We start from the raw sequence: 25,902 nt of genomic DNA, 5'->3' as shown, positions 1-25,902 counted from the left end.
TATGCGTAAATAAAAAATAATTAACACCTAGATTTTTTTGGTCTCCCTATATCAATTGCAAATGATTAAGTAAGTTTTGTATAGAGACTAACCTTCTAAGAAGGGCTGACCTAACATAAATCTTCCTCTTTATTTTCTTCTTTTGCATGTCAGAAAAAGAACTCTTTCATTAATTTCTTGAATTAATTTCAGTTGATTCAGACCTTCTCTTGTTTCTTTCCTGTGAGGCTCACCAAGAAGTGGAACAGGCTATCCAAAGAGGTTGAGGAGTCTCCTTCCTTGGAGATATTTAAAAGCTATCTGGACATAGTATTGACTAAGGTTTTCTAGGGGACCCTGCTTGAGCAGGGAGGTTGGACTTCTAGTGGTCGCTTCCAATTTTAATCATTCTGAGATTCAGCATTCACTGACTTATGAGTTGTGAAAACATAAGAAAAATTAAAAGAAAGCTTTTTTATTTATCAGTGCTTTGTTATATAGAGCTGCAATTCATAATGCAGTATAGAAAATAATGAAATATATTTGAGAATGAAATACAATGAAAGAAATCAATTTTGATGACAGGTTAGTTTATTAGAGTGTGTTTTCCTATATGTGATAAAAAAATTGAAAATGAGAATACGGATCTGCAATCCATCTCCTGTTCATTTTATCTGCCTATTCTTCGCTTATGATGGCGGAAAATACCCTAATCACTTTCCCATGAATAGAAAGTCCACAAAAGAATTTACACACTTTCTTAGCATTTGTTAAAACATAGAAATAAAATAACCAAAACAACCCAACAGCAAACAAAAAAAAGAAAATCCACAACCCAAGAAATCACCCAACAAACAAACAAACAAAAAATCCCAAACAAACAAAAACAAAAAAACCCCAAACATATACAAACAAATGAAAAGAAAAATACTTATTGAGTACAATGTGACTCAATCCAGTAAGGTGAGAGAAGATGAACAGGAAAGAGACATTAACAGGAAAGAGATTTCTTATGAATCAAGAGAGACACATAAGAGGAATTGATGGAGACAAGGAGTAGATTTTAATATTCTGTCAGTGGACAATCAGAAACAATGAAAAATTTATTTCAGCCTATATACAGGGCTTTGTAGCCATGCTTTGTCACTACCATTCAAATTTTAGTATTTTGCTGAAACAACCGTGTTAGGGCAATGAAATAGTAAGTGGCTCTGACCAAATATTTTCTGTTGTGTCTAATAATACAAAAATAGCTTTGGATTTTAAGAAGACAATTTTCTTTGGGCAGACATTTGGTGAAGAAAGAAACACTAAAGTCAAAGACTTTTTCTTTCCAGTTAAGTAAATTTTTATTTCCCAATTTAAATGATACCTCTGACCTATCCATTCCACCACCTTGCTGGTATTCTCCATTGAACCAGTGCTAGCCATCAGATCTGTCTCTGTGTCTAGAGATTTGTAGCAAAGATGGATTTGGCTTAATATATGCTCTTGTATATGTCCATTAGTGCACTTTTAATCTTTTTTTCACATCATGTAAACTGTAAAACTAACCCTAGGTGTGATTCTGTCATGCAAGAAATACAGATTAACAGAACCAGAGTGAAATCAGTATTATTAAAATTCACAATGCATTAAAAAGGAAAGGAAAAATACAATCTGCCTCTCATACGACAAAGGTTAAAGAACTAAAAGATATATGAGGATCAGAGGAAAGCATTTACATGCAGGGGGATATAAAAAAATCAATTAATATGCTCAAGATAATACAGTCAGTTTCTCAAGCAAAAAATAGAAGATATTTGTGGTCTCAAACAAAAAAATTAAATTTTGTTAAATTTAAGTGCAGAAAAAGTTCAGATTCACATATAGGAAATGTTTCCTAAATGGCACACATAAAAAGAAAACTTATTATTGTGGTCAAACATCCATAAGAAGCAAAAAATAATGTGGATCAGTGGCTTGAGACCACTAGATCTAAGTTTTTTTGGAGTTCCAGAAAGTAAGTAATAGTTCAAATTTATTTCTAGTCTGTGGAAAGCTTCTTGCTCACCATGTTTAAAAAAAATCAATTTTCATAGGAGTATAACTGCAAGAGATTTCAAGGGGTCATGTACTACTTCATGCCTTTTGCAGTATGATTTCACTGTGATATTCTCACATTGCAGACCTTGAACAATTATTGATTCATATATACATATATACATATATCTTTGTTTATATTTTGCAGTTCAGATGAAGTTTCTGAATAGAAACAGAAATAATCCAAAGTTGTTTCTTTATTACAGTTAAAAATAAATTAGCACAACTCTGATGAAAAATAAAGCTATGTGTAAGTCTTACAGTTAAATATCAGGAATCAAAAAACTTTGATCTCCTACTGGATTACTGGATTACAAGATCTAGGCATGATAAAATGTCTATATATATTAACCTGGGATATATAAGACAAAACTGAACATCTCATCTTCATCAAAGACAGCAAAACAATAAACTTGGGTCCACTTTATTTCCTTTTACTCATACAGCTCACCATCTGCTTTTCATAAAGTGTTAATAAATCTGATAACAGAAATAGCTTGAATGTAAAACATTTTCAAAATGGAAAAGAAAAACAAAGCATAATTTGATTTCTTCAGAATTCTAAGTTCCTGTTCAATTCTGATATTTCTCAAAAAGATGAAAAGTAAAATGCAAATCTTTTTAAGCATACTTTTATTTACCAGAATTGTAATCTCACTACTGCATAGGTGCCGACAAACAAGTTTTTCTTCTTTTTTTTTTAACCATTTTCAGCAAGCTTTTCAATTCAACATATTTTCAAAAAATAATAGTAAAGAAATGTTCCTAACAGTAAGATAGAAATTTGTTGCTACCAGAAGTGATCTGAAAGGAAAGACCAAAAAAATGTCAAGCTACGACAGTTCTCCAAGTAATTTTCAAGATACTTTACACATCTGCCTTACTGTTACAAGGCTCATGTCACAACTATATACCATCAGTTTTCCGTGGTGATCATTGGTCTTTGAAAAAAATAAAAAAAACCTACTTGAGTTATGCATGGATTTTTTCAAAATGTATTTGAGGTTTCGTCCATTTTAATCGTCATTCACAAACAAATGAGACTGACCCATATACAGATCTGAGGAAAAGGCATAAATCCAATTAAATTTTTTGAGAACACACAAAAGATCAGTACTGAATTCTTCATGTGCACATTTTTTCTATATAACACAGAGATTTTTACTCTTTTGATAGCTAAGAATGTAAGACCAATATAGAGGGTTCATAAAAGACACTGTTCAACACTGTTGAAGACAATACACTAACACAAACCACAGACTCTTTACTAGGCTGAGCAATAGACAGGCAGTAGAGCTGGTTTTCTTATGTCAAAACTTATCTTCTGTACATATGTCTGTCCCTTGTTCATTCTCACTGTTGAGAGATATTATTGTCAATGAGACTTCTCCTTCAAAACAAGGTCCGAACTATTGAAGGCTGGGCATATTTCCAAACTATTACCAACTGGCCAGAAATTATTGTTTTCCAGTAATTTGTTTCAAACAACTGTAGTTCCAGTTACAACATTTGAGCATAAAGTTCCTCCTATTTTTCTGGCATCATAACATTGCTAAAATCACAGGCCAAACTCCAATATAGTAACTTATACTGAGATCAGCTTTTAATAAGCAAATGTTGTTGCCAATACCTTCTGTATTCTAGCATTTTTATAATAGTAAGTTCAAGTTTTCAAGACAGCTTATTTTTATTTCAGAAGGCAAACTATTATAAAGTGACAGAAAAGAACTATTAACATGGAACTAAACTAGTTTGGCTTTCTAGAATTAATTTTTGAATAAATGTGTATTGATGTTTGTGGGCAATTGAATTGGGGTCTCAGCCTGGTTTATGCAAAGTCCCTTTTACTGTACAGAGTACATCATGTTTTATACTCTCACAAACTTAACCATTACAAGAACTTGATTTCTAGGATTACATGTTTTACTTTCCTACTGGGTCACTGATCACCTTCATTTTGTTCTATCCCTCCTGCTAATCACATAAACATAGTCTTGCCTCATTATCAGTCTTGGCCCCTGCCAAGGGCAACAGCTTATCTCTCTTAATGTCTCACTTTAACTGATAACAAAAGGCTTCTGCAGCTGCTGGACTTTGTAGCTTCCACCTTGAACTCCCACAGATGCTGCTCTCCAAAAGGACTATGACAGAGGTACAGTTTTATAGAGACCATTTGCTCTGGGGACACTCAGGCCCCTGAGCTGGAAGACAGGGATAAGAAGAGGAATTATGGGCTTAAAATTAAATGGGAAATAGTGGCCTGCTGCACCACTTAGTCACACACAGGTCTACCAAGACAGATGGAAATCATCCACAGGTACTGAGGGAGCTGGTAGAAGTGTTTACTGAGAGATTTCCAATCTTTTATCAGCAGGCCTGGTTAATTTGGTAGGTCTCAGGTGACTAAGAGTTTGCAAATATGACCCGCATTTACAAGAAGGGCCAGTAAGAAGATACAGGCCTGTCGCCTGACCTTGGAGCTGATGAATGTCATGGAGCAGATCATCTTGAGTGCCATCCTGTGACACATGCAGGATAGCCAGGGGATCAGAGCCAGAAAGCTCAGCTTTGTGAAACGCAGGCCCTGCTTGAACGACCTGATCTCCTGGATGTATGACAGGGTGATCCATGTAGTAGGTGAAGGTGAGCCTGTGGATGTTGTCTGCCTTGACTGTAGTACACTAAGACTTTGACATCATTTCCCACAGCATTTTCCTGGAGAAACTGACTACTCATGTCTTGGTCAAGTGTAGCCTTCTCCCAGGTTACAAGCAATGGGACAAGACAAAATGGCATTAACTTGTTCCAGGGGAGGTTTAGATGAGATCTTAAGAAAAATTACTTCACCAAAACTGCTGTTGGATTCTGGTGAATTAGGCTGCCCAGGGAACTGGTTGAGTCACCATCCTTGGAGCTCTTTAAAAAGTGTGTACATGTGCTGCTTATTGTAGTGGTGCACTCAGCAGTCTCAGGTTTATGGTTAGGCTCAAAGTTCTTAGAGGGGGTTTCCAACCAAAATGACAGATTCTCTAAATAGACTCTATAAATGTTGCAAAGAATTAGGGGGTAAAATTTTGAATTGGTTACTCAGGAACCATGTACAGTCATTCTGTACATGAGAATAAGGCATTCTTGCCTGTCAGCCAGACCCCACCAGCAGTTGTACTCTTTTCCAGGTTTATCCTTTCCCTAATGGAAAAACTTTATTTGCACAGGCATAATGGCCTAAAACAGTGTTCTCAAACAACTACTTACTGTTAAGGCTTAATAATATCATGGTCAGGGACAAAACAGAGACAAGAGATCTATGGAGATCTCTAGTTTTAGACAGAAGCAACTTTTTTCCAGTTAACATTCTCAGTTTTTGTCAGGTTAGCAACAGACATAATTTATTATAAACTATGTTAAAGTATGTGAATTGCCTTTATTACTTCACAGGTGTGTTCAGGAATGGTGATATTTTCTGGAAAATGTTATTATTCTGTCCCAGATTCAAGATTTCCACACTTAGGCATTCCACTAAGTCTAACTTAAGAGTCCTATAACAGGAGAAACAAAGAGACACGTGGGTAGCTGAAGACACTATTTCAGACCCTGGTAAGGTTGGATACATTTTTTCACTTCACTGAGTTGCTAATTTCAGTTTTTTACTGTTCTATCATTGAGGTACAGTAAGACTGTGGGACAACTGAGTTTATGATGGCAATTTTTTCAGTCTGGGAAACATTAAGGATAAAACTGCTGTCCTGAATCTGAAGTTCTTTCAACTCTCACCATGCACTCAGTGTGCCAGAATGTGATGAAGATTGATGGACAGCCAGGAAGAGAAACCAGAACGCTTGCAATTTTAAACAATGAAAAGAAGAAAGGGAAAGTTTTTGCTGTTGAGATTGCCACAAATCCTTGTTTCTACAACTCTTACCATCCTGAGTAGAACATTTCATCTGTTCAAATTCAAAAGAAAACTTTTATAATTCCATAAGCTAAAAGAGAGAAGGAAACTACACAGAAAGAAAAACCTCTGACATTTAAGCATAAAAGAACCCCTCAAAAAATAAAAACAACAAAAAAGATGACCACTTCCTTTTCTCATTCTCCATTATACTGAAATAACGCCATTCCAAAAGGGAGTCTAAGCCGTGAAGACATCATAAGACCAATCTAATCACAAGTTTATGTGGTATGTCAAGCCACAGAGTTTTGCAGAGTAATTTAAAATCCTGATCCACCACTCCTCATGTCTTATCTGTAACTTATTGCAGTCTGCTCTTATAAAAAGCAATATAAAGTTATGAGGAAGAGTTAAAATGGGTTAATTCTCAAGTGGAAGCCTCCAGATTTTTCTCACAGTCAACTTTCATGAGTATGACAGACCTCTCAAACCTAGATACAGCCTTAAAAATCAAAACCTGAATAAGTCATGTGTGTCCAGTGCTAATTAAACATACTGTAGCCAAAATATGTGGGAATCAAGGTGTAAAGTCCTGCAAGAAGAGTCTGCCCAGCTTGTTGATTTTGCTAGGTGAAAAAGCATGAAAAATCCCTACTTTAATTTTCATTTTTTTTCCTGCATTGAGTAAAGCCTGACTTTGGGTCTCTCATTTTAGAATTCAAATGATTTCAGACTCTTATCTGGTCATAACTTTGGGAAAGCACATTCACATAAACTCACCATGTACACTCATCACTTTAATAGCCTATACATTATCAATTCATTAAATCTTGACAAAAAATTGCACTAGACAATTTTCATGAAGAAGACATTGGTGTGATGACTGGCAGTAGCTAAGACAATTGTGTCCTAATAATACTCTCCTTCAGTAGCTTTATATGTGTTTCTGCATGCTTTTGGGAATTCATTCACCCAAGGGGAAGAAAAAAGATAACTCCACAAATAAACAAAGAGTTCGAAGCACAGTAAGTTTTTACTTTCCCTCACTTCTCAAATTAGGCTACTGTGTATTTTCCTAAGGACCAGAAGTAAAGTCTGATCATAACTCCCATTGTATTTTATGGCTATGCATTCATGTGTTCTTACTTATTCATCCTTTGTACTTTTCTTTTTTGTCTCCACCACATACAACAACAATAGCAACAAACACTAAGATCAAATAGGTATTAAAACATAATCAGCAACAACTGAGGATATGTTCAATGCTAAAACTCGTTTGTACATAACTGACAAATTTTTTATTCCACTGATTAAAATTTTCAAGGTTATTTGTCATTGCAGATTTGAATTGTGAGAGACTGAAATGTATGGTTAATGGCTTTAACAGGAATATATGCCAAATATTTCTGACTGGATGTGAATAATGCATTCTACATTTTGAAAGATGGAGTTGTTTGAAAGAGCAATATAATGGATGTTTGACTATGATGAACAGATTCATAAAAGTAACTGATACAGCTGTTAGAACTTGCCATGCCAAGGCTAATATAGATATATGTATCTCCTTGTAGCAAAAGAATCAGTTAAGTCAGCAAAATCATGCATAAAAGCTAAAAAATACTTTCCCACTTATTTTTCTATTTTCCAATCACTAAAAATTGGAAAATAATTCATACTGCCTGCACTCAGTGAACTTGTACTAATGTATATCATTTTCAGCTGTAGTTATGTCAGTGACCTGAGGTGCCTAAGTAATCTGCAAAACATTAGATTTTAGTATTTTTTATTGCAGTACTTCTGGACATAATAGAGTTGGGTTGTTTTTTTTTTGTTTTTTGGGGTTTTTTAACTAATAATTTGAAAACTTATTAGAAGAAGTTTCAATGTTGTAAAAAAAATCTTTTTTTGATTTTTCATTGGAAAATTTTTTCATACAGAATTGTTCTATTGTCCTTTGGGACTCATATTATTGGCTAGAATTGCATAATACTTCATAAATATGTGAAAGAATAACCAAGAAACTGTTTTGAATATTTCATAATATAGAGCAACAGATTTTTCTCTCCATAAAATAACTAGCTCTTTCTCCGTCTGATGCTTTTAAGACAGAGTTTTATTTAGAATATCTGAAGGTTTTTATGAATGTTGGCAGTTTTTTATGATTTCTCAGTAATTGGAAACATCTGACCATTCACAAAGGTAAGGCTTTTCTCATACGACATGGCTAGCTAAACTGGAAGGAGGTTTTTTTCTTCAAAGGGCCAGGATTCACTTAGCAAAGAAGAATAGGAAGCAGGAAGAGACTGTTTTGTTTGCACTAGATCTTTTTTCTTTCTTTTTGCAGATGGCACCCTGCTATGGAACTAATGTGATTTAAGCTCAGAATTAAGCTTGTCATTCAGTTTTCCTTGAAAGCGATTGGAGACATTAGGCCACCCTCAAACCAGCCTAGACTCAAGACTAAGAATATTGCCTAGTACTTTCTGTGTGATCAAATCAAAATGCAGTGATTCAGTCCTCCCAGTACAACAGCTAAAACGATCCTATAATCACAGAGTCACAGAATGGTGTGGGTTGGAAGGAACCTTCAAGGTTGTCTAGTTCCTGCTGTGGGTAGGGTTGCCACTTACTAGGTCATGTTGCTCAGGGTCCAATCCACCCTGCACTTGAAGACTTCCAGGGACAGGAAATAACATTTTCCACAACATCTCCAAGCAGCTAAGAGAGGTATAGATAACAAAAGACCTGAAGTCTTTGAAAAATATATTGTCCACTAATACCACACAGTTCCTCAAACACTTTGCAGAAATACATTTAAAAATAATCTGTGAAAACACTAAATATAAAGAAGTTACCAAACAGATATACAATTATTCTACCTCTCTTCTGCACGGAAAAAGGTCCTTGTTGTTTTGTCGAGACCCATGCTTTCTCCAAGGACAAGACAAAGTTCTACTATGCTATTTTATATTATTTATTCATTTTAGTAATCTTAAAAAAGGGCTGTGTGCTGGGAAACAGAAATTCCCAAAATACATAACAAGCCTAACACAGTAAGAATAAAGCAGAAGACATGCCTCTAGAAAAAGGTTGGTATGGATATGTTTCCATAACTGAATGGAAGGGTCAACAAGAATAAGAACACCGAGTTTTTAACATGGTGAATATAGACCTACTTTTCAATTAATAATCTGATATGGCCAAAGTTTATCGCCTCAAACAGAACAACACAAATAAATCAATTTGGCTTTCTTAAAAGGTCAGAAGTGTTAAGAAAAGAAAATATAAAATAACAACATTTCAAAAGAATGCTTATCTTGGACAATTTCATTCAACATCATTAATTTCTTCTCAGCATGCTTTGCATACTTCAGCTGTTAAAAACCCAAACAAACTTACTAAATCCACTAAATTAGAAGCTGTGCTACTCTTCTTCCATTTACATTGTTTTACTTGTTTCATATTTCTAGATGCTGCATTTGCCATGTGATTAAGTTGCTTGGAAATCAATTAATAATAAATTATAAAGGATGGTTCACATGATGCATATACATGAGTAGTTTTCTGATGGCATTGGTATGCCGCTGAAAAGGCCTTAACATTCTTCTCACCGTATCAACCAAAGTATTATTAACATTTCCCATGTTTATGTAAATAATGTAAAAGGATAGGGAAAAGACTTTATGATTAACATTCTGTTAAAATAAAATAAAATCTGAATGGTAGCATTAATGTACACTACACACTCTGTAATTTAACAAGCAAGGATCCATTACAGCATTGTAATATTTTACAGCTTTTACCTCAGTAATATCAGTCCAAATAAAGCCATTTTTGTTACAACTAAGATTTAAAAAAAAAAAATAGATAAATTTTGTTTTACTGATCATATTTTAGCTTAGAGTATCTTTCACTTAAAATATTATATATAGCCAACACCAATGAAAGATATCAATGTCCAAACTGAACACATCAGACAATAAATAGGCTGTGTACTACACTGGAAAACAGTGATGGAACAGTGTGTATTGACAACTGACACAGCATGGTAGTTTCCTGTCCACAGAGAGATATTCCAGGATTTCATAGCAATATTAGCAGAACAATCAGACAGGAAAAAAGAGGACAAAGAATAAATTATTTTTGCAATGCTTACAAAAGTGGGTCTGTCTTCTCCAGTACCACTAATTCTTTTCCTTCTTCTTTCACTTTTATTTCTTAATTGACCTCCTTCTATCCTAGACACAACCTACTAAATTATCTTCTTTAAAATGTATTTAAATATTTTCCCCTTCAGTACTGTCTATACTTAAATATCGCTTTTTACAATGTTGCATCAGCCACAGTTGCAAGTAGTTAAAGAATTTACTGAATACATGTTTGCAAAATATGGAATAGTACTTGCACCTTGACAGGTAGTGATGTATTCAACCTTCGTCCACAAACCATGAATAGAAAACAGATATTGTCACTAACAGTTTAGTACCTCTCACTGTAGAACACAGTTCCTAACTCAAAAAAAAATTCACATTTCAGTTTTCTCTGCGTCATGTAACTATTGTGATTCTTCAATAAATTGCAGAAAACTGAGGAAAGGGAAGGTGGCAATGAACTTATCAAAATCATTATTTTTAATGTAATTAATTTGAAATTTGAAATAATGGTGGTTTATACAAGAGTAACCCATCAATAAAGCTAAAAATATGTATTTCTAGAAGTGTATAATTTTGTAACAAAGACAAATTAATAGCTCACAAATTTGAAGAAAAATTCCAAACTGACTTCAGTTTGCATCTGTGACTAGATACTAACACCACCTATTTTTTAATATTCCATAAAAAACGTACAATCCCTTAACTAAGAGCTTATCACAAGTATGTACAACTACCTGATATAGATTCAGGATATTATGCAGATAAGTTACTATCATTTTTCCTAAAACATTCCTGCCAGTAACACAAATAACCATGAACAATGAGATAATAGCAAAAATCTGCACAACCACCTAGTTAACAAAGATGATTACTGCAAATGCCATGGAATCCCAAAAGAAATTCTTATGTTGAATGTGATAGTAAGACTGACAAATACATATATAGAATCCATGACCTGTCTACTAAACCAAATAAAACTTTAACAGGCAAAAATCAAATTAGGATGTTTTTAATTGAAAACTATGGAAGATACTGAAGTTTACCCAAAAAACTCTCTATGCTCAATTCCTGTTCAAAGATGTTGTGACCTTCACACAAGGAAATCTGCTGAGATACTTGCACATAGATATAGAAAATAAAAATTTTTGATAAAAGGAGATACTTTTGTTTAAAATAAGTTAAATGCAGTAAGTTAAAATGTTTCATGAGACTTTTCTGATACTTTGACTTAGTTCTGAAGATTAAAAAAACATGAAATTCCAGCTGGCATCTTTATAGCTAACTATATAGAAAAACAGAGGAAAGTGCTCCTTGAGGCACTTTAAGGTAGTTCTTGTCAGTGATATTTTAATTAGGGCTACTTGACCTTGAAAAAAATAAGGCAATTTAAGAAGTGGGAAAGAATAAGGTATTCACTCAATTTGCACAGTATAGAACTGATGACACAGAAATATTTATTAGATATGAATAATGTTGCTACAGTTGCTGAATCACTTATTTAAAACACACTGAAATATTCCTTACATGATTTAAATCTAGCAAGTTTTATACAATGGATGAACTATGCAATAAAGTCCATTCAAATCTACTTACCTATGACCTTCAAAACAAGTGGTAGCAAATGTCACTCTCTGGTAACAGAAGATGTTGATTTAAGAGGGTTAAACACCAGTCTTCTAGAGAATAAAACCTAGTTCCTTATTTATCATAGAAATGCATAATGCTAAAATCTAAGTACATGTCCAGTAGAGGAATAACTCTGCTTTACATTTATGAAAAGACCCTAAAACATAGAAACACAAAAGTACACAGTATTGATATGCAGGTTTACTAATCTTGTTTGTCCTTACATGATTCAACTTTCCAATAGTGAATCAAAAATGCAAAAATTACAAGCTTGTAAAACTGGCAAATTCTATGCCATTACCAAGGCTATGAAGGTATGATGATCTCATAGAATCTTAGCCAACTAAAAAAATATTCACAGCAGAGTTTTTACCAATATACCGGTCAGGTCAATATCAATTGAAGATGATACTGATAAAATGAGACCTTTACAGTAAGAGGTATATGAACATTTTCCTTCAAAAATCAACAGAAATTGTATTCATAATCTCAAAAATGTTCTTTTTATGTAACTGTCTGTCTTAAACATAGAGATTTCATTTTCAGAGTGTTCAGGAATGTGACAAGGAAGGCTAAGATCTACCTGGAATTAAATCTGGCAAGGGATGTCAAGGATGTTGGTAGTAAAAGGAAGACATGGGAAAATGTGGGCCTGATACAGAACGAGGTAGGTGACAAAGGACACAGAAAAGGAGGGGGTACTGAATGCCTTTTGCAGTTTAGTCTTTAGCACTAAGGGCAGGCCTTGGGAATCCTAGACCTTTGGAAACAAGAGCATGAATGCCCAGAGAGTCTTTGGAGGCTCCTTCTCTGAAGACATTAAAAATGCTTCCAGATGTGATTCTGTGCAACCTGTTCTAGCTGAATCTGCTTCAGCAGGGAGGCTGGACTACACCCTCTCCAGAAGTCCTGTCCAACCCCAACCATTCTGTGATTCACCCCATATTTAAACTGTATTTGCCCATTAAGAAAAATACTTTGGAAATAAGTTTCAATTTTTTTCCCCAAAAGTCTCTGAATTCTAATGGTGTTCAGAAGGTAATGCTTACCTATTATTTACCACCTTAACCACATAAATAAATTACAAGGCAGAAGTTATGTAGGTTTCCAGTGAATGCTTAGGCATGGGTCCATGAGGCAAGTGTGATGATGCACACTAAACATTTCATGCTGGATCATACAGCAGGGTGGCAATTTCTTATTCTATGTTATATCACACAGCACAAGAAATAAAAGGGACTTCTGCTGTGTTTGTGGAACAGCTACAAAAGAATAATGACAGATCTCAGTTCTACAGTAGTCTGAAAACTCTCATTCAACCATGTCAGGGAAATAGTTTGCTAGCCACAGAATCCATTTCATAGAAATGCAGATGCAGAGAAAAAGCAGTAAGAGATGAAGTTTGGATTAAAAACACTGAAATACTGTAGACAAAAATCAGATTACTAGAAATTGAAATAGGAATTTGGGCATCTGGGTGTGTGCTGGAGCTCCCAAGTTCAAGAAACACTTAGATCTTCAAATTCCTACTTCTACTTTTAAAACTCTGTAATTTCAATGTTTGAAAATTTTTCTAAGGGAAATTTAAGTACCTAAAAGGGTACTTTTAGGTACTTAAAATGTGGAAATTATACTAATGTGACTATGCTATATACTATACTATACATAATATACTATTAAAATAATGAATAAACTATTAAAATGACATGACCATCACAATACCAGAGTTAAGACGTTATACACCCAAAACAATTTGAGGTTTTCTCCAAAGTTCAACAACCAAAGTTTTCATTAAAAATCAGTTTTTTCACTTGGGTTAACTTTAAACCTCAGGAATTATACTAAGCATAAAACAAATCCATGCATGACAGAGAGATTCTTTCAAATTAGGTCTCAAGTCCATTTCTGAAAGTATTTTTCTACATTTAAAAGTGGCTGGAATAAACGAGAGAGAAGCTGAATGTATGGTCTGCTGCTACTTACTCTCTCAATAAGCCTTGAGCAAACTGAACACACTCCATTCTGATTATAAAGATGAAATGCTTTCTTCAAAGACAGCTTGATTTCTTCAAGCTCACAATCTGTCTGTTGCAGAAAATAGGGACAATATTTTCCCAGTCACAGAACAATTTTCCTCATCCATCATAAGTCATTTTCAGGCAGGCATATGTGTGTAAGCATAAGCTTCTCATATAAGAATGAGAATGATAGTGATCAGTGCCATATCACTCTACAGCAGCCAACACCTGAGAGAAGAGACTAAAAGCTATTTTTTATATTTTTTTAGTTCTAATACTTTCTATCGCATTTTCCACACACATACAGGTGTTATATATATAACATGTTATATGTAACAATAATGTTATTGTTTTTATGACAGCAATTAAGCAAAGGCATTACAAAATAATTCATCATCTATCACAGTGAATTATTTTCTTGGAAAAAGGGTATGTTAGCATCAATATATTTAGAGCAGAGATAATCAGAGGTCTAAAAAAAAGAATTATCTTAATGAAAAAGCACTATTTTTAATTTACAAAACCAACTCATGATAGTAGCACTGTCATTTACAGGATTTCTGCATCTTAGAAGTGCAAAGTCATTTACAGCACAAGCTCACTAACTAAATGTGCAGAAAAGGCAGAAGCAATGAACTGGCTGCTTGTTGTTTCTCTTTACTACCCAAATATAGAAAGTTGTAGCTGGTTTTCTATTGCTTATGATGCAGCAGGTAGCTGTCAGAAAAAGACTTCTGATCAAGATCAGTGCCAGAAATCAACTTTAGTATACAGTTTATGGTTTACATAACAAGTCTTTAAAAATAACAAAATATTATCCCAACATATTTACATTTGTTTCTCAAACTTATTTTTAATTTAATGGCTGAAACATTGACACATACATTTAAATTAACCTGTGAATGTCTAATTCTGGAGAATATTTACTTCTTCAAGCTGCTGGACTTGTGTATTTTTAAGGCATCTTGCTGTCCTTGGTTAAATACACGTTTTTTATATGCACAGGTGTAACTCTTTTTTCCACATATGGTCTGCCATAATATACACAGTGACAATATATCTTTTACCTGTTCTGGCATTAACAAGTCCTTTAATGTTTACCCACAAAAAATATATCATTTTTATTTAAGGCACTGTGGATTTTTGCTAATGTTTCAATCTTTTTTCCCTTCCTTTTAATTTATCTTAAATATTCTGGGAGAGGTTAACCTTGATGCATGCATTCATCTCTTCACCTAATATGAGTTATTTTATACAGAACATTAATCATTGTGACTGCAAAATTAGCCTTATTAGAATGCCATTTAAGTGTCTAAAAATAGTACTGTGGTCAGAGTGCTTTTAAAGCAGAAGTGGATAGAGGAATGCAAAAACTCAGAAGGTAAGCTCAGAATTTTTTTATGATTTAAATAAATATTAAAATGTCCTCATCATAAGTGGAAGTTTATGCATGCAACAGTTTCACAAAGGAATTTGCACAATAGACCCTTCTCTGTATTATTCCACCCAAGATTCCTTGTACCTCTTTCTTCATGCTTCATTTTTCAAATTTCCCTTCAAGCTCCTTTTGCCTCAAGTAGGAGTATTCTCTTCTTTGTGTTTTTCTGCCTCTTCCAGCATCTTTCTCCAGTCAACAGAAACCATCAAGTACCCCCTCAATCACTTCACAGATGACACCAGGCTGGGCAGATGTGTTGACCTGCTGAGGGGTAGGAGGCTCTACAAAGGGATCTGGACAGGTTGGATTGATGGGCAGAGGCCAGTTGCATGAAGAGACCTTAAAGATCACCTAGCCTCAACACCCCTGCCATGGGCAGGCATAGCTTCCATAAGAATTTGTTTCTGCCACGCCCTTGCTCCTCAAGGAAGGTGACTCCTCAAACTCTTCTTGCACTTTGGCATGTGTCCCTTCCATGGAGTGCAGTCCTTCAGCAACACAATGGTCCAGCATGGGTCCCCCAGGGGGGTCACCACTATACACCCTGCTTAATTTCATAGATAAAGAGGTTCTCTGTTTTCTGTGAGTAACAGAGAAAGTGACAGGCAATCTGAAGTCACTATATTTTGAAACTGTATGTATGGAAAATGTAGTGATAGAATACACATTCAAATTACCTATGCCCTGGCTAGCAGAAGAAATCAACAGAAAAATATTTTGGGTTCAGAAACTAATTAGCAGAACTGCAACCAACTAACATATATGTACAGTGTTTTGCTTTTAACGTGAAGCAGGTCATGATCAAGAATGGTAATTCTGCTATTTCTCTAAGGGGGAGGGTCATAGCAAACATGAATCACTGAGCCTGAGAAAGAGTCACCAGCTTCATCAAAACAGTGCATTCTTGAAACATATAATGTTATTATCAGAGAATACTCGTGATTTGGTATTTCTTAACCTGTAACTTTGCATAACCATGAGTAATTCTACATCATGGGAAGTCTCCAATAAAATGTAATGCCCCAACTCCTTCTGTGTTGGGGCATTACAACAGGAATTAAAAAGGAATCTGTGAATATGTGTAGCAATGCATACACAATTAATTCTTCACCATTCATAAAATTATACTACATACCATTAGAATAGTAACTGTTACAGTAAAAACACTTCTATGCAAACTCACGGGGCTGAGTAACTTATAAAACAAACTTACAGTTTTAACTCCAGCTAAGATAAAATTACCAATAGACTTCAGAATTAAAATATATGTACTTATATAAATGGACATAAACAAATTTATCTTCTAAAAGAAAATTTACCAAAATGGTCAAAATTTCTCCAAACTTTAGCTCTTTGCCTGAATATTAGTTTTAATTTCTCTCTTTAGAAATAATTTTTAAAAGGAACACTCAAAACAAATAAGAGTGAAAATTCTATTCCAGTTGTGGAATGGATAAGTCATTATTCTCAGAGGAAAAAAAATAAAACAAAATCCACAAAACTGAAGGCTGAATATATGTGTATTCCATAGAATAAATAGTCAATATTAAATCAAAGAGAAATTGCATTTCTTTTGTTCTTCAAAACTCCTGCTAATGAATAGCATCAAGATGCATTTCTCGCGAGTTAGATCACTCATGCTTTTACTGAAATTATCAGCCATGGGAAATTTGTTATTCAAACTGTGAATTGCTGTCCTTCCCCCTCTTAACTCCTCTCTTTTAATCTCTTAATCTTATTACTTCCCCTTTAAAAGAAGAGCAATTAGTAATGTTAAGGAGCGAGTACACAGAACAAAAACTTTTGTGATATGAAACTATGAATTTAGATCATAGAAACTAAAGATATAAATTACACCAGTTCAAACCCCAAAACTACACTAGGTAAAAGGGTCAGTATACACAGCTCCAAACAGATAAATATCAGTATTTATTCACAAATAAAATACAGGTAGTGAGGTCTAGAATACAAATTACAAGGAAAAATAGCAGTACCTCTACTAAAGGTAGTATTTAAATACATAAGGTTTCCGAGCACTTCTTGACCAAAATTTAAGTTTAACATACATTTTTATAATGTTTCAATGTGTATTTCCTGAATTCTAAAAAAAGTGAAAATAATCATCCTTTCCAGGGGAAAAAATATGGTAACTTAACATACAAAGAGATTTGAGGCCTCTGCTCATTTTAGAGGTAAAAAAGAACCATGCAAGAGATTGGGCTTGGGAGTTTAAGTTTTACTGCATCTGAAACTATATCCTAAGAAATAGAAACAAAATTAAAAGATTGAAGAATACAAAATGACACAACATGCTTTGTTCAAACATTTTTATATTTATGGTAAAATTAAGGAAAATATAGAATTGAGTTGAATTAATTTAATTCCAAGATTAAACTAATCATTATCAAAGGGAATTATTTCTGTGCAAAACCATGTGTTTTACCACTAATAACAACTCTTTCACTTGAGAATTATATCTTGACCATAACCATTCCAATCCCTTAAATAGTTTTAAATATTGATATGACTAAGTTCTGAATGAAAAATCTTACAATAAATGTCAAGAACAGGGCAGAAAATACAGTTAACCTTAAAAAGACAGTGATAGTAATATCAGTGAGGACAGAAATCAAAATGTATTTTTGATATAAGGAAAACTCTACTGTAGAATGTTTACCTAACAGTACTTAACAATATCTAAGGTGAAAGGAGTCCTAGGAAGTAAATATAATGGGGTTAGTATTTCAAAAACAACTATAGTAAGTAAAAGATTTTAAGCAATAAATAAAACTTACATGAAATGTAAACTTCCTACAATTATGAGACAGCAAGTAAAGCATGCATTTAGGTCATCACTACAACAACAAGACAAGGACACCGAGACCAAAATATATTGCATGAGTGAAGACTACAGTCACCGTGATTTCTTCTAAACCAATCCCCAATGTACAGGAAAGTGGAAATATTTAGCAGTGGGAAGGGGAGAGAAGCTAATCTCACCTAACTTCAGAATTTTTGCATGCAAATTCAACACCAACAGGAAATGAAGTGTTTTATAGTAAGGTGAAATAGTTGTACATGGTTCCTTTCAACCTAAGTGTCCTAGGTTGCAATATTGATGTAGTTAAGTATTCTATTACCACCAGCTGTGGGCCATTAGCTGCTATCACCCACTCCGGATGACAGGCAATGGGCCATCCGTTAGCTGTTACCAGCTGCTAATGACCCACCCCGCATGACAGGCAATGGGCCATCAGGGACCCACCGTGTGACTCATGGACTTATCTCATCCCATTGTGAGATGCTCTGCCGAGGAGGGAGGAGCCAGGTGTTCCCACCTGGATATAACCTGGCCTTGGAACTGCCTGAGCTAGCCCTGTCTACTGGGTTCCCAGAGGACGAGAGCTACCACTGGATCTTCAGCTGGAGAATAGACCTTCACAGGATCACCACTTCAACTGGACTACTTCAGTTGGACTGCTACTACCACCCTAACAGGGTGTTAGGTTGTATCTGACTTTGTCAGTGCTTTTCCTTGTATTATTTCACTTATTTTTAATTTCAATCTTGACTTGTGATCTCCCACTGGTTTGTTATCAAACCAACACACTAAGAAAGACACCTAAGGTCAGAGGAAGAAGCCTTAGTAAAGACTATGCTTTCCACAGTCTATTAAGAGAGTTTTGATAACTAGATCATTTGCAGATGTCTACATAGTACTCTTTCATCTCAGTTGTTACAAAAATTTTTCAGTGGATGAAAAACTGTTACAGCTGCGCAGTGACAGCAGTTTCAGAACCTTAAGATAAGCCATAAGGACACAACGACAATTCAAAACTAACTTCTGAAAAGAAAAAAAGTAGGAAGCAGAGAATTTGCAGACAAGAGAAGTATCTTTTCTACTCAAGCCTACAAAGAGTGGTTACACCGTAAAAATCCTTACATCTAGTAAAGATTTCAACACAGGGGGGCCCTAGGAACTGGACATCTTCCATCATTCTAATATAGAGTAGTATGTAAAAAAACCCAAAAGGTACTTCTGGCAAGCAATCTTGTAACAGGACAATGACTCCATTAAAAATAGGATAGAAATAACACAGTAACACAGTAGATATAATAAAATGTTGGACATTCTTGCCTTAATGAACTTGAGCACTTCATTTAAGAAGACAGCATAAAGAGATAACAGTAAGAGAAAATCTATAAAATAAATAGGGATTTAAGAGCTGCACTCCGAGACTACTTCTGTGTATTAGTTTAGAAAAGAGAAAATATATTCCCCTAGAAGCAAAACTCCTAAATAAAGATACACAAAAAAGATCAATAGACCGTCCCCGAATTTGATGGTTTCTATCCTTGAATTATGCATTACTGCCTGCAAGCCATACCTTCAATCTGCATTGCAATCATTAAAATAATCATTTTTTATTAAGTTTGATGGAATTGAAGCTCCATTTTTTCCCTCCTACAGCTCTAACAACCCCCTTATCCAATGTCTGCATCAGCATTCAACTATTTTTCAGAACTTTCATTTTATATTTTATTGGTGGCAATATTCAAGAAATAATGATCTTCTTCACTGTTTGCAATACCAATATCACATTTCAAAAGAGCCGTCATAGAAGAGATCAAGCTGCCCTACCTCTCAGATATGTTTTATCAGTCTATCTTAAGATGAGCAAAGACAATATTGTAGCAGCTTATGTTCATTTAACATTTGGAAGATTGATTTTCTTTTCTTACTCCCCACAGCCATATGGATTAGAAACTCATTTATTCCTCTTTGTTATGAAAACACAATCTGAAGCGGAAGTATGCAGCAAATTCAAAAAGCAAGCAAGTAAAACACTGCATAATCTCATTATACTATAGATGGGTTTTGACAGTAAGAGTGACAAGAACATTTTGAATTAAAAGTCAACAAAATCAAAATGCAGAAAATGAAATACATTTTAACATAATGTTTAACTCCAGCAAGAAATAACTGAAGTCAAAGGCTTAGAAAAATGTAGAAATTAATCAGCGTTATGCATGGACAGACAAACAGAATTCACTTGATAGGATAAAATAATATAACACAAGTTCCAGTATTCTTCCTTTTGTCCAAACTGCCAATTATTTGGGTTCAAGGAAAGATGCAACCCTTTTCTAAAATCATATAATCAATTTTTTCATGTAGACTTTGGACATCATCTGTCTGGCATTGTATCCTTTGCTCTTGTTAAAATTCATGTAAAAAGAAGGTTATGATCTTATTAATGTCTTATTAGTTATCATTATTTGGTTACAAAGCTAGTCAGAGATAAACAGGTTAGAGCATCAGAAACTAGACTCTGAGTTTGATGACAAAAACTTAAATATTTCTTAATTTTTAAAAAACTTTAAAATATTGCTTTAGTTTGTCGTTTGGGGTTTTTTTGGGTTTTTTTTTAATAGACTGGAATTTTCTTGGTTAAGATTTTCATTTCTTTGGTTGTTTCATTTTATTCTTACAGTGAGATTAAACATTCCAGAAAAAATAAAGCAAGCGTTTTCCTTTGTTTTGTTTTGATTTGTCGTTTTACTATAACTAAAAGCCAAGTTAACACACTGGAATCAATACTTTTGGGAAAAGAAGTTTTCCATACACAGCAAGACAAAAGACATTTTGTAGTACATTCTTTATCATCAGAACAATTCCTTGTGTCTTAATGGAGTACTACTAAGGCTAGATTTTTGATGTTTATTTGCTTTTTACTGTCTTTCATCTTGTCAAGAGCTAAATTGCTTTGTATATTTAATTATGTAAACACTTTCAGTGCAGTTCTTCAAATTCTACAGCTTTGCTTAGATTTGCAACAATGCACAGCAAGTCACCTTTAAGTCTTCTGCAGAAACTTATTTCTCATTATGAAAAGAACATACCCAAATGCTTTCTTCTTGACGATACTGCTTCCAGTTTCGTCCGCTGTCACTGAACATCAGAAGGTAGCTTGTTACCCAGTCTGAGCTCCCATAACCACCTTGAGTAGCAACAGCAGTAATCTCAGTTCTTTCACCAAGATCAATCTGCAGCCATTGATATTTATTGGACACAAGTGGAGACCAGCCACCAGCACCTTAAAAAGAATGAAAAACAGTGAAATGTATTCCTAAAAATAAGTAAGTAAATACAAAACTTGTATATGCAAAAACAAATTAGTTCATTTGAGCAACACTATCTAATGAAAAATGTCCTTCTCCAAGGCAGGGGTTTCAAACAAGATGATAATCTGAGGTCCTTTCCAACTCAAACCATTTATTCCTTTCTGATTCTAATTCAAGATATAGCGTCACCAAAATTATCCTGGTATTATTTAGCAAATATTCTGAAAATTTATACAGTTTAGTAGATAGTTTTAATCAAATATAACTATTATAAATGGTTGTGTATTGATTCACACCCTTTTCTTTCTCTCTAAATTCTGCAATAAATTTTACAGAGTAATTTTTACCAATTAGACTCTTCAAGTAAAAAAATCTGAATTTTTCTTTTTATTTTATGCATCTCAATTTCATTTTATGTAGACTAGATCTCCAGACGTCCTGTCTAACCTCAATGCTTCTTCACAATTCTGTTCTATGAGGCCTGGATATAAAAATTTGCATACGAAGCAATAAAACACAGTTAGATGACAAATTTGCACATGCCTCTAAAATGACCAAGAAATCTGTAAGCAAAACAGTTAGACAGTAGGAGGTCTACACGTGAAGTTTCAATCACAGGCACAACTGTCTGCAAAGAAAAAAATTCACCCAAAACATAAAGCTACACCCCTCCACTATTTTAAGTAATCTGAAAGATTAAAAGGAAGATATATAAATTCAGTGCTCCTTTGTCTTCATTTGTTTGTTTTTATTTACTCAGATCCTGCTACTAGCTTGCCTGTAAAGCTGGGTGGAAAAGGTCAAGAGTAGGTATCAAACAATCTTGTAAGGAAACAAACTGGTTTATGAAACAATATTGTAAAATGTGCAAGTATTCAGACACAGCATCTGGTGAGTTTCGTTGGAGAATGGTATGAAAAAAATTAAATTTTATCCATAATTTAAGGATAGATTTAGATCTAATGCCGAAAAACACAACGTAAGAGGCACAGTGAAAAGTTCTTAAAGCGTACATGTACACACAGAACCAGAACAGATATATCTAGTTCCCACAACAATCAGTTAGCTGCAATCCAATTTTATGCTTGTATAGGCTTCAAGATGTTGAAAAATTCATAGCTAAATACCACACGTTGCTTAATTCTGTTTGGAGTCATGAGTCAAGTTCTTAACATTACCTTGTCTAGAAAAGAAAAAGAAAAAAGAAATTTTGCTTAGGGATGTAGAACTGTCACTGAAATATAGAATTATGGGAAATTATATATGTATTTAAAAATCACAAAAAGTGAGGTCCACTCTACAGAGCAAAGTAAAAAGAACTGAGAGAACAGCATAAGTTCTATGTATGTAACCATTCCTTTGACCACACATTTATGAGCTAATTAAAATGCAATGGAGTCAAAACTATGGACTTAAATACTGTGCATATTTCATTCCATATTATCTAAATCAAGACTTAGATTACTATGTAAATATGTGATTTCAGTAGCTGCATCTCAATCACTCTCATGCAGATTACAAAGCCTTACCTTACAACAATATAATTTTATCTTTTAGTGGCTGTGCAAAACAGTGTGGTGGCATCAAACAAGAAAACTTTGTGAACAGACAGGATGGTATGTTAAACAAGGGTCCTCACACCCAGAAGCAAAGTGGTCCACATTCACATCATATACTCTACCTGTGACACATACCACATGAGACTTAACTGTCAACTACCAAATCCTCAGTTTATGCACCAACACAGACACAGCAACAACCTGCAGCACTGTGGTGTCCAAAGCCTTCTTAGAATAAAGTGTCACTGTGCTAAGTTTGGTGGCATTTTTGAACTTTTCACTTGAAAGGTGCAATGGTATTGTAGTCAACAGGAATAGTCTGGCAGACTGTGCTGACTACATAATTTGTAAATCCCTTCTGTGAAAAAACATCTTCACTTGGTGGCTGCAGAACTTGATTCAGAATGAAGTGATGGAAGTTAGAAGGATGTTAACAAAAAATGCCTGAAAAGCATTTATTACTTGAAAAGCAAGTACTACTTGCTGCCAACATGAGGTAAGTACTCTTGTCTTTAGAACCACATTTCCCGGAAGACTTTGCAAGGCATGCTACCAGGTAGTCTACATTCCTTCATCATGCTGCACTACATCTTTTGGAAAGAAGAGGAAGAGACACAGATACATACTGTCCTAATGTCAGGGCTTTTTTATTTGAGGGATTGCAGCAAAGATGAAGTCCCAGAAGTCATCCATCAGCCCTGTACTGACCAATGCAACCTAAGATCCACAAAGAATAACCACTGACCAGGAGCAGCATGATGTCTCCAATGGCTTGTATGAAGCCACAGCCTGGACCACAAGGCAGAAGCTGCAACATGTTTCCTGAAGCACCACAACACTGGTTTATACGATGCTTTCATCTGTCAAAGGCTCTTCACGAGCTCTCCTCTCTGACTGTCCAGCAGCCAGTTGTTCTCCCAGCATCTGACTGCCACCTGAAGCATCACACATATGAAATATTTGCCCAGTCCTTCAGGAAACACTAGTAGAGCATGTCAGCTTCTCATCCAGCACTCCTTAGAGAGTGTCCTGTCCTTGCAGCAAGATTAATGAGTGTACCAAATTATAGTTGCTTTTGGTTGTAGCATACATCTGGGCTTGGTGATGCTCAGAAGTTGGCTCCATAACAGATGTCAAAAGGGTCTTGTTTGCCAGATTTCATGCTGTATGGTGTGGATGTTTCTGGAAAGATCTGGAGAGGCCCTGAAAGGACTCTCGCAGGGATGAAGATATCATGTATGTTAAAGAAGACTGTGGCAAAATTTATGAAGACACAGGGATAGAGTAAGATTTACAGGAACATAATTTTGTCATCTCTAAACTTCCTGAATTATTGACTGTGAAGTCTTCATCTTATTTCTCTCTTTTTTTAGTGTCTTTTGTGTAAAGCATATGTTTTCTTCAGTCATGTCTGAATATATGTTCTAACAGTGATTGATGAAGCATCTTTTGTTGTGAACCTACAGCAAATCAGAAGAATAATTTTCAGAAGGGAGACAAGCTGTATCTAGAGTTCTTTTTTTGAACTTTATCTCAGGAGGTGCTTAACCCTTTTTATTTTCCACTGTCTCTTGCCAATATTGAGATTATTTGTATGCAATCCACCAAAAGACTACAATCAAGCTGCCCAAGCATGAAAGTTTAATGTTTTACTTCTGTAAAAGCCCCAAGCATTACACAGTTCCTTTTTATGAACAATACACTGACTTGAAGTTGCAGACACAATCCATAAAATTTTTTCATTTGGTTTATTAATCCTATCATATTTTTCTAAATACCAGTGTTTGTAAAATGTTTGTACATATGTGGTATAATTTTTGAAAGTACATTCATTTAACTGAACACATTAAGCAACCTCATACTTTTTCTGAAATACTAATTCCTTTTCTTAATTCATGAACCTCTGTCTTTCAACTCCATTTCAGTGACAACTGGCCAGATTTACTTGATTGTTCATAAGTAAATGGAGGATCTGTGGTTACTGGGAGGCTTAGTTCATTCAGCCTAGCAGCAATTAAATGAAAACTTAGAGGTTACATCAGCCATTTGTACATATTAATTGATAAACAGTCTCCTTCATTTTATGTGATATTCACAATGAATTGATTGTTAAATTATAGAAAAATTCCCTAAGCTTCAATATTTTTAATGCATTAAAATTTATTAATTTGTTCTAGATATAAAATCTAAGCAATCATGCATCTTTCATACTTCAAATTTTGACTACAACATTCCATTATTCTTGATTTCTGTTTCTACAACATCTTAACATTTATTTTCAAGTCAGTTAAGTGAAATATGTTGGGCTTTCCTCACACATTCACCCCAAGCAATGCACAATGTACTTCTCTGGCAGTTATACAAGGAAATGCCGTTAGTTGAGTTAGCAATTTCTTAGTCACTTCAACTGCCAAGCTATAAACAAGATTTCAGCCTGTAATCCATCCTGGATTTATGCACTAAACTTCTAGGAGGAGACTTGCTTTCCTTCAGATAGCCTGTATTTCTAGACTTCCATTTTTATGCCCTTCACATGTAGTTTAAATTCTATTTTATTATTTTCCTTGTTTCTGGAGGTTAAATATTCACTGCCCTCTCCCATGAATACCAATATAAACAAATCACAACACTGAATGGGTATTATTTCATTATCCTGGTCCTTGTCTGCTAGGAGCACGTTTATGTTTACATGTTTAAAATACATGTTTAAAGAGCATGTTATTTTCATAATTCCTTAGCTTCACTGGGTTGACAATATCGTTATCACTAACACTGAAAATAGAAAAACAATCAGCAGATGTAGCGAATAGCTGCAAGACAGCAAAACTAGAAATGACTGAGAAGAAGGTCAAAAAATTCAAATCCAGAGTGGAAATACCTGAGAATTGCATCAGTGGACTTGGAGTGCAATATCAGCTTTAAAACTTTTAACTCTGCTGGCAGAAAATTTATTAGGTGATGTTTAAGCTTTTCAACCTTGCTTTCTGCAGTTATCAGGCTGCCAGGCTACTTTTGCCTCATTTTAAAA

General features: G+C 34.5%; 1 protein-coding gene across 1 annotated transcript in view; it reads right to left on the bottom strand.

Moving 5' to 3' along the window:
* Positions 1-25,902, bottom strand: part of CNTNAP4 (contactin associated protein family member 4) — a 204,814-nt gene that overhangs the window by 109,495 nt on the left and 69,417 nt on the right. The window contains exon 3 of the mRNA XM_085042316.1: positions 21,094-21,287. Within this exon, the coding sequence (XP_084898442.1) occupies positions 21,094-21,287 (194 nt within the window). The remainder of the gene's footprint in view (positions 1-21,093; positions 21,288-25,902) is intronic.

This window comes from Lichenostomus cassidix, chromosome Z (assembly GCF_008360975.1).
Source record: "Lichenostomus cassidix isolate B80296 chromosome Z, HeHo_3.0, whole genome shotgun sequence".
Lineage (NCBI taxonomy): Eukaryota > Metazoa > Chordata > Aves > Passeriformes > Meliphagidae > Lichenostomus > Lichenostomus cassidix.
This window is presented reverse-complemented; position numbering and strand designations above follow the sequence as displayed.